Below are 16357 nucleotides of genomic sequence, written 5' to 3'. Positions count from 1 at the left end.
AAAACTGCTTTAATTTATTTCAGGAACACACTTCAAAGAAACCGCAAGTAAATTTTTCTCTATCTGGAATTACCAGAGAGTCTATCAGCTCTGTCTATGTGTGTTGATCTGGCAAATTTTAGTGAAGTTGACTAACGTAGCTTATTTTGTGCCATTTTTGTTGAAAAAAAGGCTGAATTTTTGCAAATTTTTAGCCAATCAATAGGATCAAACAATTCGACAGTACTCTTTTAATTTAATTTAAAACCAACAAAACTATCAATAACAATTATAACGTTTTGTCATCAAAATTGACAAAAATGCATAAAAATACGGAAAATGTGAAGACAATCAATCAAAATCAGTCAAAGATTCACAGAACTCACCCCGATAGCTCCGTAGGAAAATAAAAATTGAAAAATGAAATAGAAATTCTACGCTGGACTGGTTTCCTATTGATACAACTCACAACCCTCTAAAATGAATGTATCGATCGGCCAAAATTGACTGAAAAAAAACATTTTTGCTTATAGTTTCTACCCCACTAAAATGGGTCGGAACAAGTACAATTATTAGAACAAAATTGGGAAATAGATTTAAAAACGCATCTTCAAACGGTTAATTTGCATTCTTAAGCTCAAATTTACCGTTTTCAGTTGAAGTATACAAAACACTGAAACACAGTGACTGAATCTGAAAAATTTTAGCGCGGGAAATTTTGCTTCTGAAAAGCGCAATATTTCAACTTACCTTGAGGTCACCATTTTTGTAATAATATCAGTGTTATCAGTTAGTAGTAATAACTCTAACTGATCCTCCTTTCAATAATGAATGACTCCTTATAACTAACCAACAATTGGTCTCATAACCAAAAATCAGAAAATATTAACCAAACCACAGTTTAGTATAAATTCGAACCATGATCATTATACACTCTATAGATGTAAATTGTAAGTAAAATGATTAAATTGTACGTAAAAGTTTGGCAAAATGAGAAGAAGTAAAAAACATACTTTTACGTCAGTTGTTTTAATCAGAGCAGAGTTATTAATATTCAAAATACATATAATTGAGAAAGAACTGCGATTTAAATTATTATAATAACTGGTAAATTATCAAATGTATATCAAAGAGGCACACTCAATAATTTCTTGTATTGTCGAATGGCCGAACATTTAAAACCATTTGATTATTTGTTAACAAAAATTTGGATAAAAATTTGCGTTTCATTACGATTTTTACATTAGCTAAGATGAATTTTCAATTTCTGATGATGCGTAAAAACTCAAAAATTGACAAAAACTCAACGTGAAAAATACTTTGTAATGACTTTGGCATTAGAGTTCATTTTGCTAACAAAGCTCAAGTTTTAAAGAGTTTAGAAGCTGTCAAATAGTTTTTAAAGCTTCATTTTTACAAAATGTCTGAATGGTCAAACTCCTCTTGAAAAATGAAGATTATAGTTATAACTAGGCATCGTTATATAGTTAGTTAGTTGAATACGTGACCGGCATGTTCACATACACGGCGAAAACCTCAAATATAATATTAAAAATACTGCTCGATAGCTTGCTTGGTTTATATTTTTGAAATTATAATCTTGTTGAAAAGTTGTATGACATAGACAGATATTTAGGGCAAAAATTAGTATCAATTATTGGCTGATTTCGAGAACGAGAATTTGATTAAAAAGGACAATATATATTTCCGTTTTCAATTTTTTAAAAAATAAAATTGTTCAACCTTTTTTGTATGAAAGGATTTAATCTTGCGATTTGCTCTCCATATCAATAATAGTAATTATTGATCTTGGGACGAACTATCACATGATCAAGTGACAATTGGAGTTGGTATATTTTAGGAGAATATCAATTGAAATACCTATAGGGGACATTACTATGCCTTGATTGCCCGGAAGAATTTAGACGATATTGGTTTCTGATTTTCTCTGATTCAGAGAAATTGAGAATCATTCCACTTGTGGTTCATCAATCTTTTTTTTTCTAAGTCAGTACAGAAAACCAAATTTTCACTTAAACTGTTCTGTGTCATGAAAGATTCTGATAAGAATCATGATAAAGACTAACAGATTCGTATGGGCCAATGAAAACCCTTGTTAATTCTTCTCGAATTTAGTAACTTTCGTACAATTTTTCGTTGTTTTTACGCTTTAACAAGATGGCTTGTTTTAGTCTGATCGTAGCACAGAATGTTGCAACATAACTCTCAAGGTTACATTAGCAACTGCTAAATTTCGACAGAGAAACCGTTGGGAGTATCAGAGGGCAACTTATAACAGCAAAATTTAAAAACAATTCTCTTTTTGGCAACTGATCTTCAATCAGGTTTTTTTGTCTCCATCGATTTTTTAAAAATATCTAGACGCGAATTGAGGCAATTGAATCAATAACTGTATTTTGGGCATTAAATGAAACTTTTTGAAGTTTTACAAAAACAAAAAGTGTCTTTTTTGATGTCTAATGAGCATAATGATATTAACAACTTTCTAAAATCTTTTTAAAAAGTTCAAACAGCAAAATTTAAAAGTCCGAATTCGGGTTTTGGACGAACTTAAAGTCCAATTGGTAAGAAATAGTTTCTAATTTTTCTATTTTTTTTGTGGTTTCTGACAGTTTTTCAACTCTGCCTCATTTGTGTCTAATATTTAAGGGAACTAGCTCTCTAAGAGTAGATCTCCCGTTCTCTTTCTCGTACAAACACATACCGAACACATTACAAACAGAGAGGCAGTCTATTAAAAATACCCAAACAAACGCACGCGCACAAACATACAAACAAATAAAGTGCCACACAAAATTATTAATTTTCTTTTCTGCAACTGATCTTTACCCAAGTTCGCATAGTTTATTTATGTCTTGTTTGTTTTCTCTCGAAAATTAGGTGTGGACTTCTTTAGGAAATTGCATTTGTTGTTGTAAAATTGAAGCTTAAATTTAAAATTACCTTTTTGAAAATTTTTTCCGGGAATTTTCTAATTTTTGATGTTGCATGAGCCTAATGGTCCAACTCATTCTTTCAAAACCTCGTAGATGTATTACAAGCTCAATTTCGTGAAAACAGGTTTTGTTTCGAACACACTTAAAACCGTACTTTGTGGCAAACAAATTAATAACTTTTCTTATTTGTTACGTTTCTGTCGGTTTTGGCACTTTCCCATCAATTTTATCTCATTTAAAAGAGAATAAAAAAGGCTGTTCTAATGATTTTTAGTATTACTGAAGAACATTTGGTATCAACTGAGAAATTACGTTTGGGTTTTTTTAGTCTTTGGAGTATTCTTGAAGGTGGATTCTGCCAAAACACTATGTGTGTGATCGACTAACCCCTTTGAAAGGGAGGGTCGCATCATGTTTTTATAATAAGATTGACGTTTTGAGAAATTTCAACTGAAGTGAAAAGTCTACTTCAAATATCACCTATCGTAAAGTACTCTAAACAAAAGCTGACGTTTGCCAAAGACACACTAGTTTTACAGCAATAACTGGCATACAATGACAGACATATGACAGAAGTATGACAGACATTAGAAAGACTTTATTTGTAAAACAGACAATTGTTTTGCGTTTTCAAACTACAGTTTTCTTTTGATTCGTTGTTTAAAATGTTCATTTTGAAGTAAAACTTCTCGGTTCTCATACAATCCTTATGGTTAGGAGATACCACAAAAGTAGCAAAATCGGAACTTTCCTTGTCCGAAATGGTCCAATTATCTTTTCAAAATTCGGCAATGTTCTTAATGAAACTTTCTATGAGGTTGCAAAGCCTTAATTTGTACATCAACTATCGTAAATATCTTTAAACTCCAAATTTTATGGAGACTTTTGTTATTATGCTTTTAAGATGCTTCTGGAGAATTTCGTCAATTGGCTTTTAGCAGAACTATAAATATTTTTTTTCTGAAGACGTTAAATCACAAACATGGCTAAATCTGAAATCGTTTTTATTAACGCAAGCTTTTCAAGTCCTAACCCTTTGCGAGTCTTCCAATTATCACTTGAGGGAGCAAAACTAAAACTCAGAGCAATTACTAAATTAAATGTTTCTGGCAAGCTGGTGTCCACTAACATTTTAGAATTTGTGATTTGGACAAATTAATAGTCGCAATTGGTAAGAATTAATTAAAAAATTTTCTAATTTTTTGTGGCTTCTGACAGTTTTTGCCTCTAAATGTGTCTAAGACTTAAAGGAACTAGCTCTCGAAGACTAGCTCTCCCTTTCTCTTTCTCGTACAAACACATACCGAACACATTAAGAACTGAGAGGCACTCAATTAAAAATAACCAAACAAACGCACGCGCACAAACATACAAACAAAAAAAGTGCCACACAAAATTATTAATTTGCTTTTCTGCAACGGATCTTAACCCATGTTCGCATAGTTTATTTATGTCTTGTTTGTTTTCTCTCGAAAATTAGGCGTGGACTTCTTGAAGAAATTGTATTTGTTGTTGTAATGTTGACGCTTAAATTTGAAATTACCTATTTAAAAAACTTTTTCCGGGAATTTCCGATTTTTTGCTGTTTCATGAACTTAATGGTTCAATTCGTTCTTTCAAAATATCGTAGATGTATTACAAGCTAAATTTTGTGTAAATAGTTTTTGTTTCCAACACATTTAAAACCAGACTTTGTGGAAAAAAATTATTAACTTTCTTAATTGTTACGTTTCTGAGGTTTTGGCCATATGCCATTAATTTTATTTTTATAAAAAGAGAACGTTAAAGGCTGTTCTAATGATTTTTAGTTGTTTTGAAGAAAATTTGGTATCAATTGAGAATTAACTTTTTGGCTTTTTTACTCTTCAGACTATTCGTAAAAGAGGATTCTATCAAAAGAATATGAGTGTGATTGAACAACTCCTTGTCAGGGAGGGTCGCATCAAGTTTTTAAAAAAAGATTGAAGTTTTGAGAAATTTTCCACTGAAGTAAAAACTTTGACTTTAAGTATCACCTACCGTTAAGTAATCTAACCCAAAGCTGACGTTTGTTAAACACACGCTAGTTTTATAGCATAAACTGACATACAATAACAGACATATGCCAGACATATGACAGACATGAGAAAGACTTTATATGAAAAACAGACATTTTTTTGCGTTTTCAAACTACAGTTTTCTTTTGCCTCGTTTTTTGAAGTGTTCATCTTGAAATAAAACGTCTCGGTTTTCATACAATCCTTATAGTTAAGAGATACCACAAAAGTAACAAAATCGGAATTTTCCTTGTCCGAAATTGTCAAATCATTTTTTCAATATTCCGCAATTTTGGCAATAAAAAATTCTATGAGGTTACAAAGCCTGACTTTGTACATCAACTATCGCAAATATCTTTAAACTACAATTTTATGGAGACTATGATCATTATGCTATTAAGATTCCTCTGGAGAAATTCTTCTATTGGCCATTAGCAGAACTATACATCATTTTTTTTCTGAAGACGTTATTTCACAAACATGGCTAAACTTGAAATCGTTTCTATTAACGCAAGCGTTTCACGTCCCAACCCTTTCCGAGTCTTCCAATTATCACTTGATTAATCAAAACTAAAAATCAATGCGATTTCTAAATTGAATTCTTCGTGCAAGCTGGTGTCCACTAACATTATAGAATTTGTGTTTTGGACAAATTAATAGTCGTAATTTGTAAGAAATGATTTGTAAGTTTTCTAATTTTTTTCTGGTTTCTGACAGTTTTTGTCTCTATTTGTGTCTAAGATTTAAAGTATATAGGTCTCTAAGACTAGCTCCCCTTTCTGTTTCTTGTACAAACACATACCGAAGAAATTGAAAACAGAGAGGCACTCAATAAGAAATACCCAAACAAACACACTAGCACAAACAACCAGACAAATAATGTTCCAGGCAGAAAGATTAATTTTCTTTTCTACAACTGATCTTGACCCATGTTCGCATAGTTTATTTATGTTTTGTTTGCTTTCTCTCAAAAGTTAGGTGTGGACTTCTTGAGGAAAGTGTTTTTGTCATTGTAAAATTGGCACAAAAATTTGAAATTACCTTGTTCAAAGAATCTTTCCGGGAATTTTCTATTTTTGATGTTTCATGAGCTTAATGGTCCAATTCGTTCTTTTAAAATCTCGTAGATGTATTACAAGCTAAATTTCGTGAAAACAATTTTTGTTTCCAACACATTTAAAACCGCACTTTGTGGCAAAAAATTTTTAACTTTCTTATTTGTTACGTTTCTGACGTTTTTGGCACATTGCCATCAATTTTATCTCAAAAAAAGAGAACGTTAAAAGCTGTTCTAATGATTTTTAGTAGTATTGAAGAAGATTTGGTATCAATTGAGAGTTTACGTTTTGGCTTTTTCACTCTTCGGAGTATTCTTAAAGGTGGATTCTACGAAAACACTATGTGTGTGGTTGAACAAGTCCTTGACAGTGAGGGTAGAATCATGTTTTTAAAATAAGATTGACGTTTTGAGAAATTTTCCACTGTGGTAAAAATGTTGACTTTGAATATCACCTATCGGAAAGTACTCTAAGCCAAAGCTGACTTTGTCAAACACACGCTAGTTATATAGCATAAACTGACATGCAATGACAGACATATGCCAGACATATGACAGACCTGAGAAAGAATTTATTTGAAAAACAGACAATTTTTTGCGTTTTCAAACTACAGTTTTCTTTTGCTTCGTTTTTTGAAGTGTTCATCTTGAAGTAAAACGTCTCGGTTATCATACAATCCTTATGGTTAAGAGATACCACAAAAGAAGCAAAATCAGAATTTTCCTTGTCTGAAATGGTCAAATCATTTTTTCAAAATTCCGCAATTTTTGCAATGAAAATTTCTATGAGGTTACAAAGCCTGACTTTGTACATCAACTATCGCAAATATCTTTAAACTACAACTTTTATGTAGACTATAATCATTCTTAAAATACGCAGTTTTTTAAATCAATTTGGGCTCCATGGACAGAATTGTACAGAAAAAAGACGTTTTTTAAATAACACAGACTATTTTTGCCTTTTGAGCTACATTTTTTCCAAGCTGTTCTGACGCGAGTTTATGCCTTTCAAAATTTTATGGACATCACAAATATTCAAGCTGCGAAGTGAGTACTTGAGTTTACTTATAAAAATAGGGGACAAAAATTTACAAAACAAATCGACAGCCTAATCAGTCGAAAAAGCTCTCTTAGTTTTCATCATGGGCTTTTTTAAAGATTTCTTCTAACACCGGCGAGGCAAAGTCTGGATCATAAACAATTTCAGTGTGCCTGAATATTTTCATAATTTGATTGAGTCAAAGTCTGCACCATTTGGCTTTTGGTCTGGACGGGTTTTTTCGTAAGGATTTTTGAACGAGCACATGAACGCATCGAAGTTTTGAGCGAGTCATAGTCTTTATCATAGGTGATTTCCGTCCGCCAGGGTTTTTTCATAAGCAAAAACGGTCTAGATGGTATTTTCATTAGTAATTTAGAACTAGGAGGTCAAACTGGGTTTCTTGTTTTCTGTCGATGCGCAGAAAATTTGTGCAGTGAAATATTAGGTCATCATTAGAGTTTTTAGTGTAACATTAAGACACTGAGACTCTGGGCGTCTTTTTACACTGAGCAGTTAACTTTTTAATATTGTTACAAATTGAAGGGCGATGTTGCAGAATTCTCCTAAGTAGAAAAGTTACATGAATTGGCAATGCTTAGGACAAATTCAAGCAGAGAGATACATCCTCTCGGAATATCTTTTAAAAAGTGCAACATGACAAGTAAACATCGGCGGAGGATATGCAATGCAATTCCACATTTTGTGCGAGCATTTTTACTCACAGGCGACTACACGGTTTTTTGTGTTTGTACCGTATTTCTTGGAGAAATTTCAGTACATTTTTAGTACATTTTGAGAGAAATTTTCTTCTAAAATTTTTTTCAATGTAATCTGACTTTTTTTTAATCTCCCGGTCCTTTATTGCCTAGTGTTGCAGTTTGAAGAAAGATAACTTTTCCCCCAATAACATTTGGGTAAATTTAATGCCTCTGGAGAAATTTGTCAATTGACTTTTAGCAGAACTATACATCATTTTTTCTTTAAGATGTTAATTCACAAACATGGCTAAATCTGAAATCGTTTCTATAGACGCAAGCATTTTAGTTCCTAGTCCTTTTCCAGTCTTTCAATTGCTACTTGAGGAAGCAAAAACAAAACTCAATACAATAATTAAATTGAATGTTTCGCGCAGGCAGGTACCCACTAAAATTTCAAAACTACAAAAGGGTTTTGTATAGAGCGAACTTTGTTGATGCCTTTGAAAGTTAAGACCTGTTTCGGCTCACGCGTCGAATATTGTCACCTTTCTAATGTTTTAACGCTTTAGCATAGATATTTTAGGATTTTGAGGCCACCTGGTCAAAAGCAGTTATTCATCAATGCAAATACGATAAATTATGATGTATACTTTATTTTCTTTTACTCAAGCTAAGCATATAAAAAATTGTGATGATAGGCGTGTGAAGATACTTTTAAGAAACAGATCCGAACGTTCGTTTCAAACACCCCCTTCCACCCCCCCCCCCCCCCACCCCCCACCCACCAAACAACACATAGTTACACACACATGACATGCCAAACTAATTTTGCATTTGCTTCTTTATCCAGTCTCTATAGGCCGACACGCGCGTGAAGACACTATCTGTCGAGCAGTATTTGTTGCCAAAACTGACGACTCCATACACACAAATGGGGGTCTGTTTGTCAGTCGAAAGAGGGAATGCGGGTCCTCCGGAGTCACCCATACATGACCCACTTTGTTCAGAGTCCTCTGACCGCAAACAAACCTGAAAACATGGGTGACGTCATAAAAATTATTCTCTCACTAGGAGAACTTCCTCGTTTTACAACCTTTCTATCATAACTTGAAATGAAATTTAAAGTTAAATCTAACGTGCAAATTGATGTAGTTTTTTCAGTGAAAGAAAAGCCTTCTGCGACATGATTATGGTGTTTTTTTTCGCCATTGAAAGTCACTTAATTCAGCTCGTCTCCAAAACTGTGAGGATTTTTTTGTGATGATAACATTGCGTAGTTGATTAGAAACAAATAACTGTCGTTGAAGTCCATCTTTTACCCTGCTTTTTCAACTTACCACGACCTGCATATCCATTTTCAGGTCAATTTTCTTCAAATAAAGGTCAGATCCAACGAGCGCAGACCATTTTTTCTTCATTCAAAAATAACTTAGAAGAACAACTTCTGGAGCATAAAGGGGTCACAATTTGAGCAAAAAAGCTTGAAAATTTTCAGGAAAATGCTGATTTTCTATGCTGTTTTTTTTTTTTAAAAAAAATCTTAGATTGAATTTTCTGTCATTCTTTCACATACAAGCATTTGAAAATATTTGGCCGATTTGGAAGAAGAAACAAATTTTTTTCCTTTCTCATTCGTCTATTTCTCCAATACAATGTCCACCGTTTCAGAAAATAATTTCAAAAATTTGTCCAAAATCAACTTAATTTTTTAAAAATTACTGATGAGACTCATCAGTAATAAACTATTTTTCTTGACTATGTCCGTGGTCATGGCTCCTCTATTTCCTATCTGCTACATATTATCATTTTTTTCTATATTGTGCTCTATTAATTCTAATCATTTCACATTTCAAATTTGTTCAATTGTAACCCCTCCCTCGGTCTAGTCCAGGTCCTCCAAACAGGTCTCACTTCAGCGTCTTCCTCAAATCGTGGAAATTGTTCCACATGGATCGCTTGGACCCGTTTATTACCTGTGTTTACAAGAAGAGGGGCTGAAGAAGTGCTTAAGGGGTCTGAATTCTTACATAAATATATAATGCGGTGACGTGTGAGGTGTTCATTTGTGATGTTTGATGCTCATTTCCTTGTTATATCTTTTTTTTTCAAAGAGCCCTCTAGGCATTTTTTCCACTGAACAGTCTCTGTCTATACTTTTCTTGTTCTGAACAGCTAAATCGAAGCATTGGAAAATGTTTTGATGATAAAAACCTCAGAATTGGTATTAACACTGTCCATAGTTGTCCCAAAAAAAGGAATTTTTCTTGTTCTGAACAGCTAAATTGAAGCATTGGAAAATGTTTTGATGATAAAAACCTCCGAATTGGTATTAACACTGTCCATAGTTGTCCCAAAAAAAGGAATTTTTTGACTGATTTTTTGTCGGGGCAGTGGTAGAAAATGACATGATATTAATATGATCTTAATCATAGTAAAGAAAACAGTCTGGGAAAGACTATGATTAAGCGCGGATTTACTATGTTACTATGACCCAGGGTGCAAATTATTTTTCCAAAAAAAACTCAAACTGTCTGTAATGATGGAAAACAATTCTGATCAGTGTTTATGTTTTGAATATCAGAGTTAACTTTTAATTGCATAAAGAACGCTAGCGCATTTTCATTAAATTGTTGTCTTTATCTGCGTAAAGTCTGAAATTGTGCCCCGAGACAATCAAAGAAAAACGGTTCCCAAAAATAAATTCTTATAGTACCTTTCCTGCTGTCGTAACCAGGGTTTTGTTTGTCATAAATAATAACCACAATTTTTACAAAAAATTCGCAACTTTCAAAGAAATCGCTCCGCTAAAAGATGAGGGCCTTTTGTTGTGAATTCCCCCCCCCCCCGCTTTTAACCGCAATTCTTTCACTATTTTTCGATAAAAATTCATTCAGAGTGACTTAAAAATTCTAACGTGGGTGGAAGGATCGAAATTTGAGAACCGGCACTGGTAAGTTTCACGAAGCCTTGTTTCCATGAGAAAGGATGGCAGGCTGTCCTCATCGCTACCATCAGTTTGGCCCATTCCGCATACTGCTATTTCCTTGTCCGAATAAGACTTTTGGCACAGAGGAAGCACACGAGATGAGGGCACTGCTTTCGTCAACTTCAACACTGCTATGTCGTTTTCATTCGACTCTGCGTCATAACTGTAAAAACATCTTGATTTTATTTCGTTTATATTAATTAGTAAAATTTGCGTAAAATATTACGTTTACAATTAATTAGTTAAATTGAAAGAGAAACTCGTGTGCTTTCGTTTTGTAACGAAAGAAAAAGGCCACCCATTACAATGACATGCCTAGAAACTCTCCAAAGTGAAAAAAGAAGCACAAGACAACACGAGCACTTCCACAAAGTTCACTTGACAGAGAATGCAGAAAATTTCAATATCGCCCAAAAAAACCAGTCATGGCATTTTTTTCCCTGCCCTTTGAAAAAAGTTTGGTTTTGTTGTGACTATATGAGACATTTCAAATTGGTATATGCTCAATTCGAAACTGAATTTGTGAAATTAATAACTTTCTCTCAAAAAATTTTCGTACCAATTATGGCTGATTTTGAAATGGATTAATTGTAAATAAAATTTTCTTAAACCTCTACTTTGCTTATGTACGCAATAATCAACACTTTTCAAGTCCTGGTCAAGACTTGATCCGAGTATTGGCCAAGACCTGACTCAAGACTTGCCAAAGAATTGGCTTAGACTTCACAACAATTCAGATGTCTTCACAAATCTTAGGACTTTAGATAAGAAGTGATCAGTACTGATTTGTAAATCCAAGACTTGTATTTCACTAGACAAGTACTGATCACAACTTGAAATTCTTTCCGGGAACTCAAAATAATGCAAAATGTGAACAACAGTGACAATATGTGATCCCCTAAACAAAACTAGAAGGAGAATTTAACTATTAGATTAAACGACATCAGAATTGTTGACTTGTGAAATTGGATCATGGATGACTTCTGAAAGTTTAAGTGCCGAGTTTCAATATGTTTTTGTTGCGAAAAATTTCCAGAAAGCTGATATTATATAGTTCCAAAATGTTCCTTCTATGCAAATATTTAAAATTATTGGAAAAAAATTAATAACTGAAGAAGTGAAAAAACTCAATTAGCAGTTCTGTAATATCTGAAAAAATTTTGGTTAAGAATAGCCACTAATTTTATTATGACAATTGCTTAAATATTGAGGTTTTTAATGCTCGTTTTTATGCTCGTTTTCCTTTGTTATCAATTGCTTTCCAGTTGTAAGGGCCATTACTTTACATTTTTAGGAGCTCCGTTTTGAGAATTCCCATTGCGTAGTAGTCCCATTGCATAGAAAATGATTATCAGCTAGATCTGTTTGAAGGTAGTCAGAGACCAGTTTGAAAAGAAAGTTAAGAACAAGTGTCAACTTTTCTACATCACCTCCACGATTGAGAACCGAAAAATGTTATGCAATTTTTGTTGAGACCGCGTGGTTTTCAGATGCATAAAGTCGGGATCTTAAATTTTTCCTTAAAACTTAAAAAAATCGGAATCAAAACAAACGCTTTTCAAAGTCACTGAGCTAAATTAAATTAACGGTTCGTACGCAAAAGATGAAGTATTGAATCCCTTCCTCAGAATAAATCTTTTTCAGTTGCTGGGATTGACTTCAAAGGAAAAGGGATACAATATGAAGTGCACAAAAAGTTCAGCAATGCAAAATCCAAATTGAAGATTCCAGCTACGTTTCTAAAAGTGGCTCATCGTTGAGACAAAATAATAAAAGAATCACGTATAATTTTATCAACGTTATCACGCAGAAGTCATTGTGAAAGCAAAGAAAGCAAAAAAATGGTGTCCTTGACGGTTTTCGCTTTTGACGAGAGTGTACTTTGGTACGTCGTCGGAGCCAGAGTTTTGCGCTGGCGTTTTGGTTTTTAATTGGCGTGGGAGGTTGTTGTTTCTTGCTCGGATTTGTTTTGCCTTGGTATGTTAGGCTTGGTTTTTTTAGGGGGGGGGGGGGTACCCTTGTGCGCTTAGGGGCTTGGGATTTCTTCGCTATTCTGTTTGTTGTTCAGTTTTTTCTTTTTGTGCAGGGTTCGTAGACACTCGTGGACGAGGAGATGACCGTCGTTTCAGAACAAAAAGGTTTGAAATTTCTTTGAAAAAAAGGTTTGAAAAAAGTTTCGAGAAAAAATAAAAAAGAAAATCAGCGAAGATTGTTGTCTGTTTCCTGTTGTTTTCAATTCTGAGATTTGTTTTTCAGAGTTTTGTTTCTTCTACTAAGTGCCCTTTTTCGCATTGAAAATTTTTCTGAAAACTTTTCTGAATTTCAGCTCGTAAGACCTAGGCTAAGGATAGAAACGGTTATCAGCGTTTTTTTGGCGTTTTTTTTTTAAATCACACAACAACTAGGCTAAGAAATAACGTCCGAGGCTTTATTAAGTACCGTTTTTGTTTAGGGCTCGGTTAGGAAGCCAAAAAGCGTCCGCGTAGTTGTTAATCTTGCAATCGATTGAAACGTTTTAGCGAAATAAACATTTTGTTTCGACTGGTGTTTGTTATTTTAGGTCAAGTGCGCGTTTTGCCTCGTGAAATTTTTGTGGAACTTTTATCTTTCATCCCTTTTTGAGAAAATTTTGTTTGATCATATTTAGTAACCAGACTCATTTCAGCCCTTTATTTCTCAACCCGGAAACAGTTCTCGCCGTGAGACTTCTGGTTACGCGTTTTGGCTAATCGTAATAGTTGATATCTCATACTTTCGATCGGCGAATCATGTTTCCAAATTCAATTAAGTAGATTTCCTGAAAAAAAGAAGGTTGTGATTGCCGTGCATAACAAGGGGGGGACAAAAATTAGAATATTTTGACGGGCGCTGCTAATTTGATACAAATATTTTTTCCAGGGTGTCTGCCATTTTGCTTCCCTTTTTCCTTCCATTCTTGCATTCTTACGCAACTTTGCTCACTTTCTGAAAACTTTTTTGGATTGCGTTGATTTCTTCGGATTAATAGGTACACCCTGAGGTCAGAACTTCATAGTTCGAAAAACAAATTCAATAAAGTTATAAAATAAGCACTTTTTTTCTAGATTAATTTTGAAAAAAGTACAAAACAATGAGAAGAGATGAGAGAATTTTAGCGACTCAACTAGCTATATTATGGGCAAGAGGTGCTTTGAAAGCTATATGCATCACATACTTAATCATTATGGATTTCATCTTACATCTTTAATACAAGTATATTTCAAAAGCATCACTACAAATAAATTAAATAAAGCATGCTCTATAAATTTTTCCATTCACAATATTTGGTGCGTGACATAACGATCGGCAAAAATTGATTGACTAAAAACCCAGGTTGAGGTCCAGACCCAAATTTGCTTCTGATCAGACTTTCCAGACCGAAATTATCTCTAATCAAAATTTCCAGACGGAAATTCACCCTGATCAGACTTTCCAGACCCAAGTGACCTCTGATCAGACTTTCCAGACACAGAAGGTCTCTGACCAGACTTTTCAGACCGAAGGTGTTCTGATCAGACCATCTTCAGACCATGGTCCAGACTCAAATTCAGACCATTGCCCAGACCTTAATCAGACTATGATCAGACTCAAATGCGCTCGAAGAGGTTTTGATCAGACCCAGTTGCGCTCGAAGCATTTATGATCAGACCCAGTTGCGCTTGCAGCTATTTATGATCAGACTGAAGTGCGCTCCAAACCGGTTCTGATCAGACAAAAGTGCGCTCGAATCCGCCTATGATCAGACCCAATTGCGCTCGAAATTGCCTCTGATCAGACCCAAGTGCGCTCGAATCCGCCTATGATCAGTCTTTTCAGACCAAAATGACCTCTGATCAGACCATCTCCAGACCATGATCAGACCATAGTGCGCTCGAACTTCCGAAAAGACCCTGTAATTTCGGTCTGGGAACACACGGGTGTGCGCTCGACTGGGTCTGATCAGAAGTCAGTTTTGGGTCTGGACCTCAACCTGGGAAGTACATTTTTTAAATCTTTCTATCTATCAATGTGTTATGGATCGGATACTGTTCTTGTGAAAGAGTGTAGGTTAATTAAGCTCACTTTGCATGTATGGTAGCAGTGGCAGAGTACGTATGTCGTCCTCGATTCTTTCTTGAGAAGTCACCAACCTGCACCTTAATTGATATGGCACCTGTTAAACGCGCAAATGTTAAATTATGTTTCATTAATGGTTTTTTTTTGCGAGAGCAAAAACAAAAAAACAGGACAAATGTGGGGGTCACCTTCTCACGCCATCCCCCCCCAATAAAGAGCATAGCCCTCTTCTTCACATTTTTGAGAGACATTTTTCTATGTGACAACACTGAATTAGTAAGAAACCTTTAGTGGCTCCTATAACTTGTGAAGTTAAATAAAGCTCTTTGACTCTTTGAGGGACCTGAAAAAGTGGTACTAATTCTACTCTGTATAGTTTTCGATTTGAACTCACCCAGAACGAGTGTTATTATTATATGAGCATCAAATCTTAAAAAAAAACTTAATTTTTGCAGAACCATAAGCTACGTACAAGAAGGGTCGAAAGGAAGACAATATACTTCATTAGAGGGCATTTCAGACACCCTAATTTTTTTCCTCGAAGAAACGTAAGACGAAACAATCATCCCCCAATAAATATTATATATATATATACACACACACACACACACACACATATATATATATATTATATATATATATATATATATATATATAATATATATATGTATATATATATATATATATATATATATATATATATTATATAAACATATGCATATATCTATATATACACATATAATATATATATATATTATATATATATATAATATATATATATATATATATATATATATATATATATATAGGTTAAAAGGAAAACTTATGGGCCGAAGAATCTATGATCCCCAGTGATTGTGGAATTTTTATCGTGTAAGATCTGATAAGATGCTGACTAAGAATTTTTAGGATAAAAGTTCTGTTAAGTGGAATTTTTGTCGTGTAAGGTCTTGTAAGACATCCTATAAGATAAGCGTTCCTCTTATCATACTTTTTATCTTGTAAGATCTGATAACACATCTTATAAGATAAACATTCCTCTTACCGGAATTTTTTATCTTGTAAGATCTGATAAGATGGAATTTTTTATCGTGTAAGATCTGATTAGACGGAAATTTTTTATTGTGTAAGATCTTATAAGACATGTTTTAATGATTTCAATATAACCGTATAATGTAGTCAAGTTCCTATGAAAGTAAAAAAATAATCGGTATCTGTTTTGGCGGCAGTTTTTATTGTGAGTGTTAACTGGGTACTTTGACTAAACTTAGCATTCCAAGATAGTTTCGGTCTTTGAAAAAAAATTTTTCAGCCTAGTTTGATAATCAGCGCTTCAGGAACGCCCTTGCCACTGGAATAACCTTTTTTACAATATTTTTATAAGTCTTAAAAGACAGTATAAAATACTTTTCGCTTTGTTGCTCAGACGCTTAAGTGTTGCATGTTGTAGCTTTTCGGCTACTGCTTGAAAGCAACTCTGAATTGTCTTCATTTTGAAGAGCATGCCATACTTCAAGAACTTTTAGAG

At 33.9% G+C, this 16357-nt stretch overlaps 3 protein-coding genes across 3 annotated transcripts in view; 1 reads left to right on the top strand and 2 right to left on the bottom strand.

Moving 5' to 3' along the window:
• Positions 1 to 972, bottom strand: part of LOC142353898 (sodium/potassium/calcium exchanger 2-like) — a 41085-nt gene extending 40113 nt beyond the window's left edge. Inside the window, exon 1 of the mRNA XM_075406127.1 lies at positions 730 to 972. Coding sequence (XP_075262242.1) covers positions 730 to 743 — 14 coding nt within the window. The 5' untranslated portion in view covers positions 744 to 972. The remainder of the gene's footprint in view (positions 1 to 729) is intronic.
• Positions 1 to 16357, top strand: part of LOC142353939 (ras-related protein Rab-18-B-like) — a 476381-nt gene that overhangs the window by 344121 nt on the left and 115903 nt on the right. The window lies entirely within an intron of this gene.
• The window catches only part of LOC142354179 (chymotrypsin-like), an 8980-nt gene continuing 1176 nt past the window's right edge, over positions 8554 to 16357 (bottom strand). The window contains exons 2-4 of the mRNA XM_075406438.1: positions 14836 to 14926; positions 10684 to 10918; positions 8554 to 8798 (exon numbers count right to left, since the gene is read on the bottom strand). Coding sequence (XP_075262553.1) covers positions 8592 to 8798; positions 10684 to 10918; positions 14836 to 14926 — 533 coding nt within the window. The 3' untranslated portion in view covers positions 8554 to 8591. The remainder of the gene's footprint in view (positions 8799 to 10683; positions 10919 to 14835; positions 14927 to 16357) is intronic.

Source organism: Convolutriloba macropyga, chromosome 15 (genome assembly GCF_964194025.1).
Source record: "Convolutriloba macropyga chromosome 15, txConMacr16.3, whole genome shotgun sequence".
NCBI classification, from domain to species: Eukaryota; Metazoa; Xenacoelomorpha; order Acoela; family Convolutidae; genus Convolutriloba; species Convolutriloba macropyga.
Note: the sequence above shows the minus strand (reverse complement) of the source record. Positions and strands in the feature narration are given on the sequence as shown.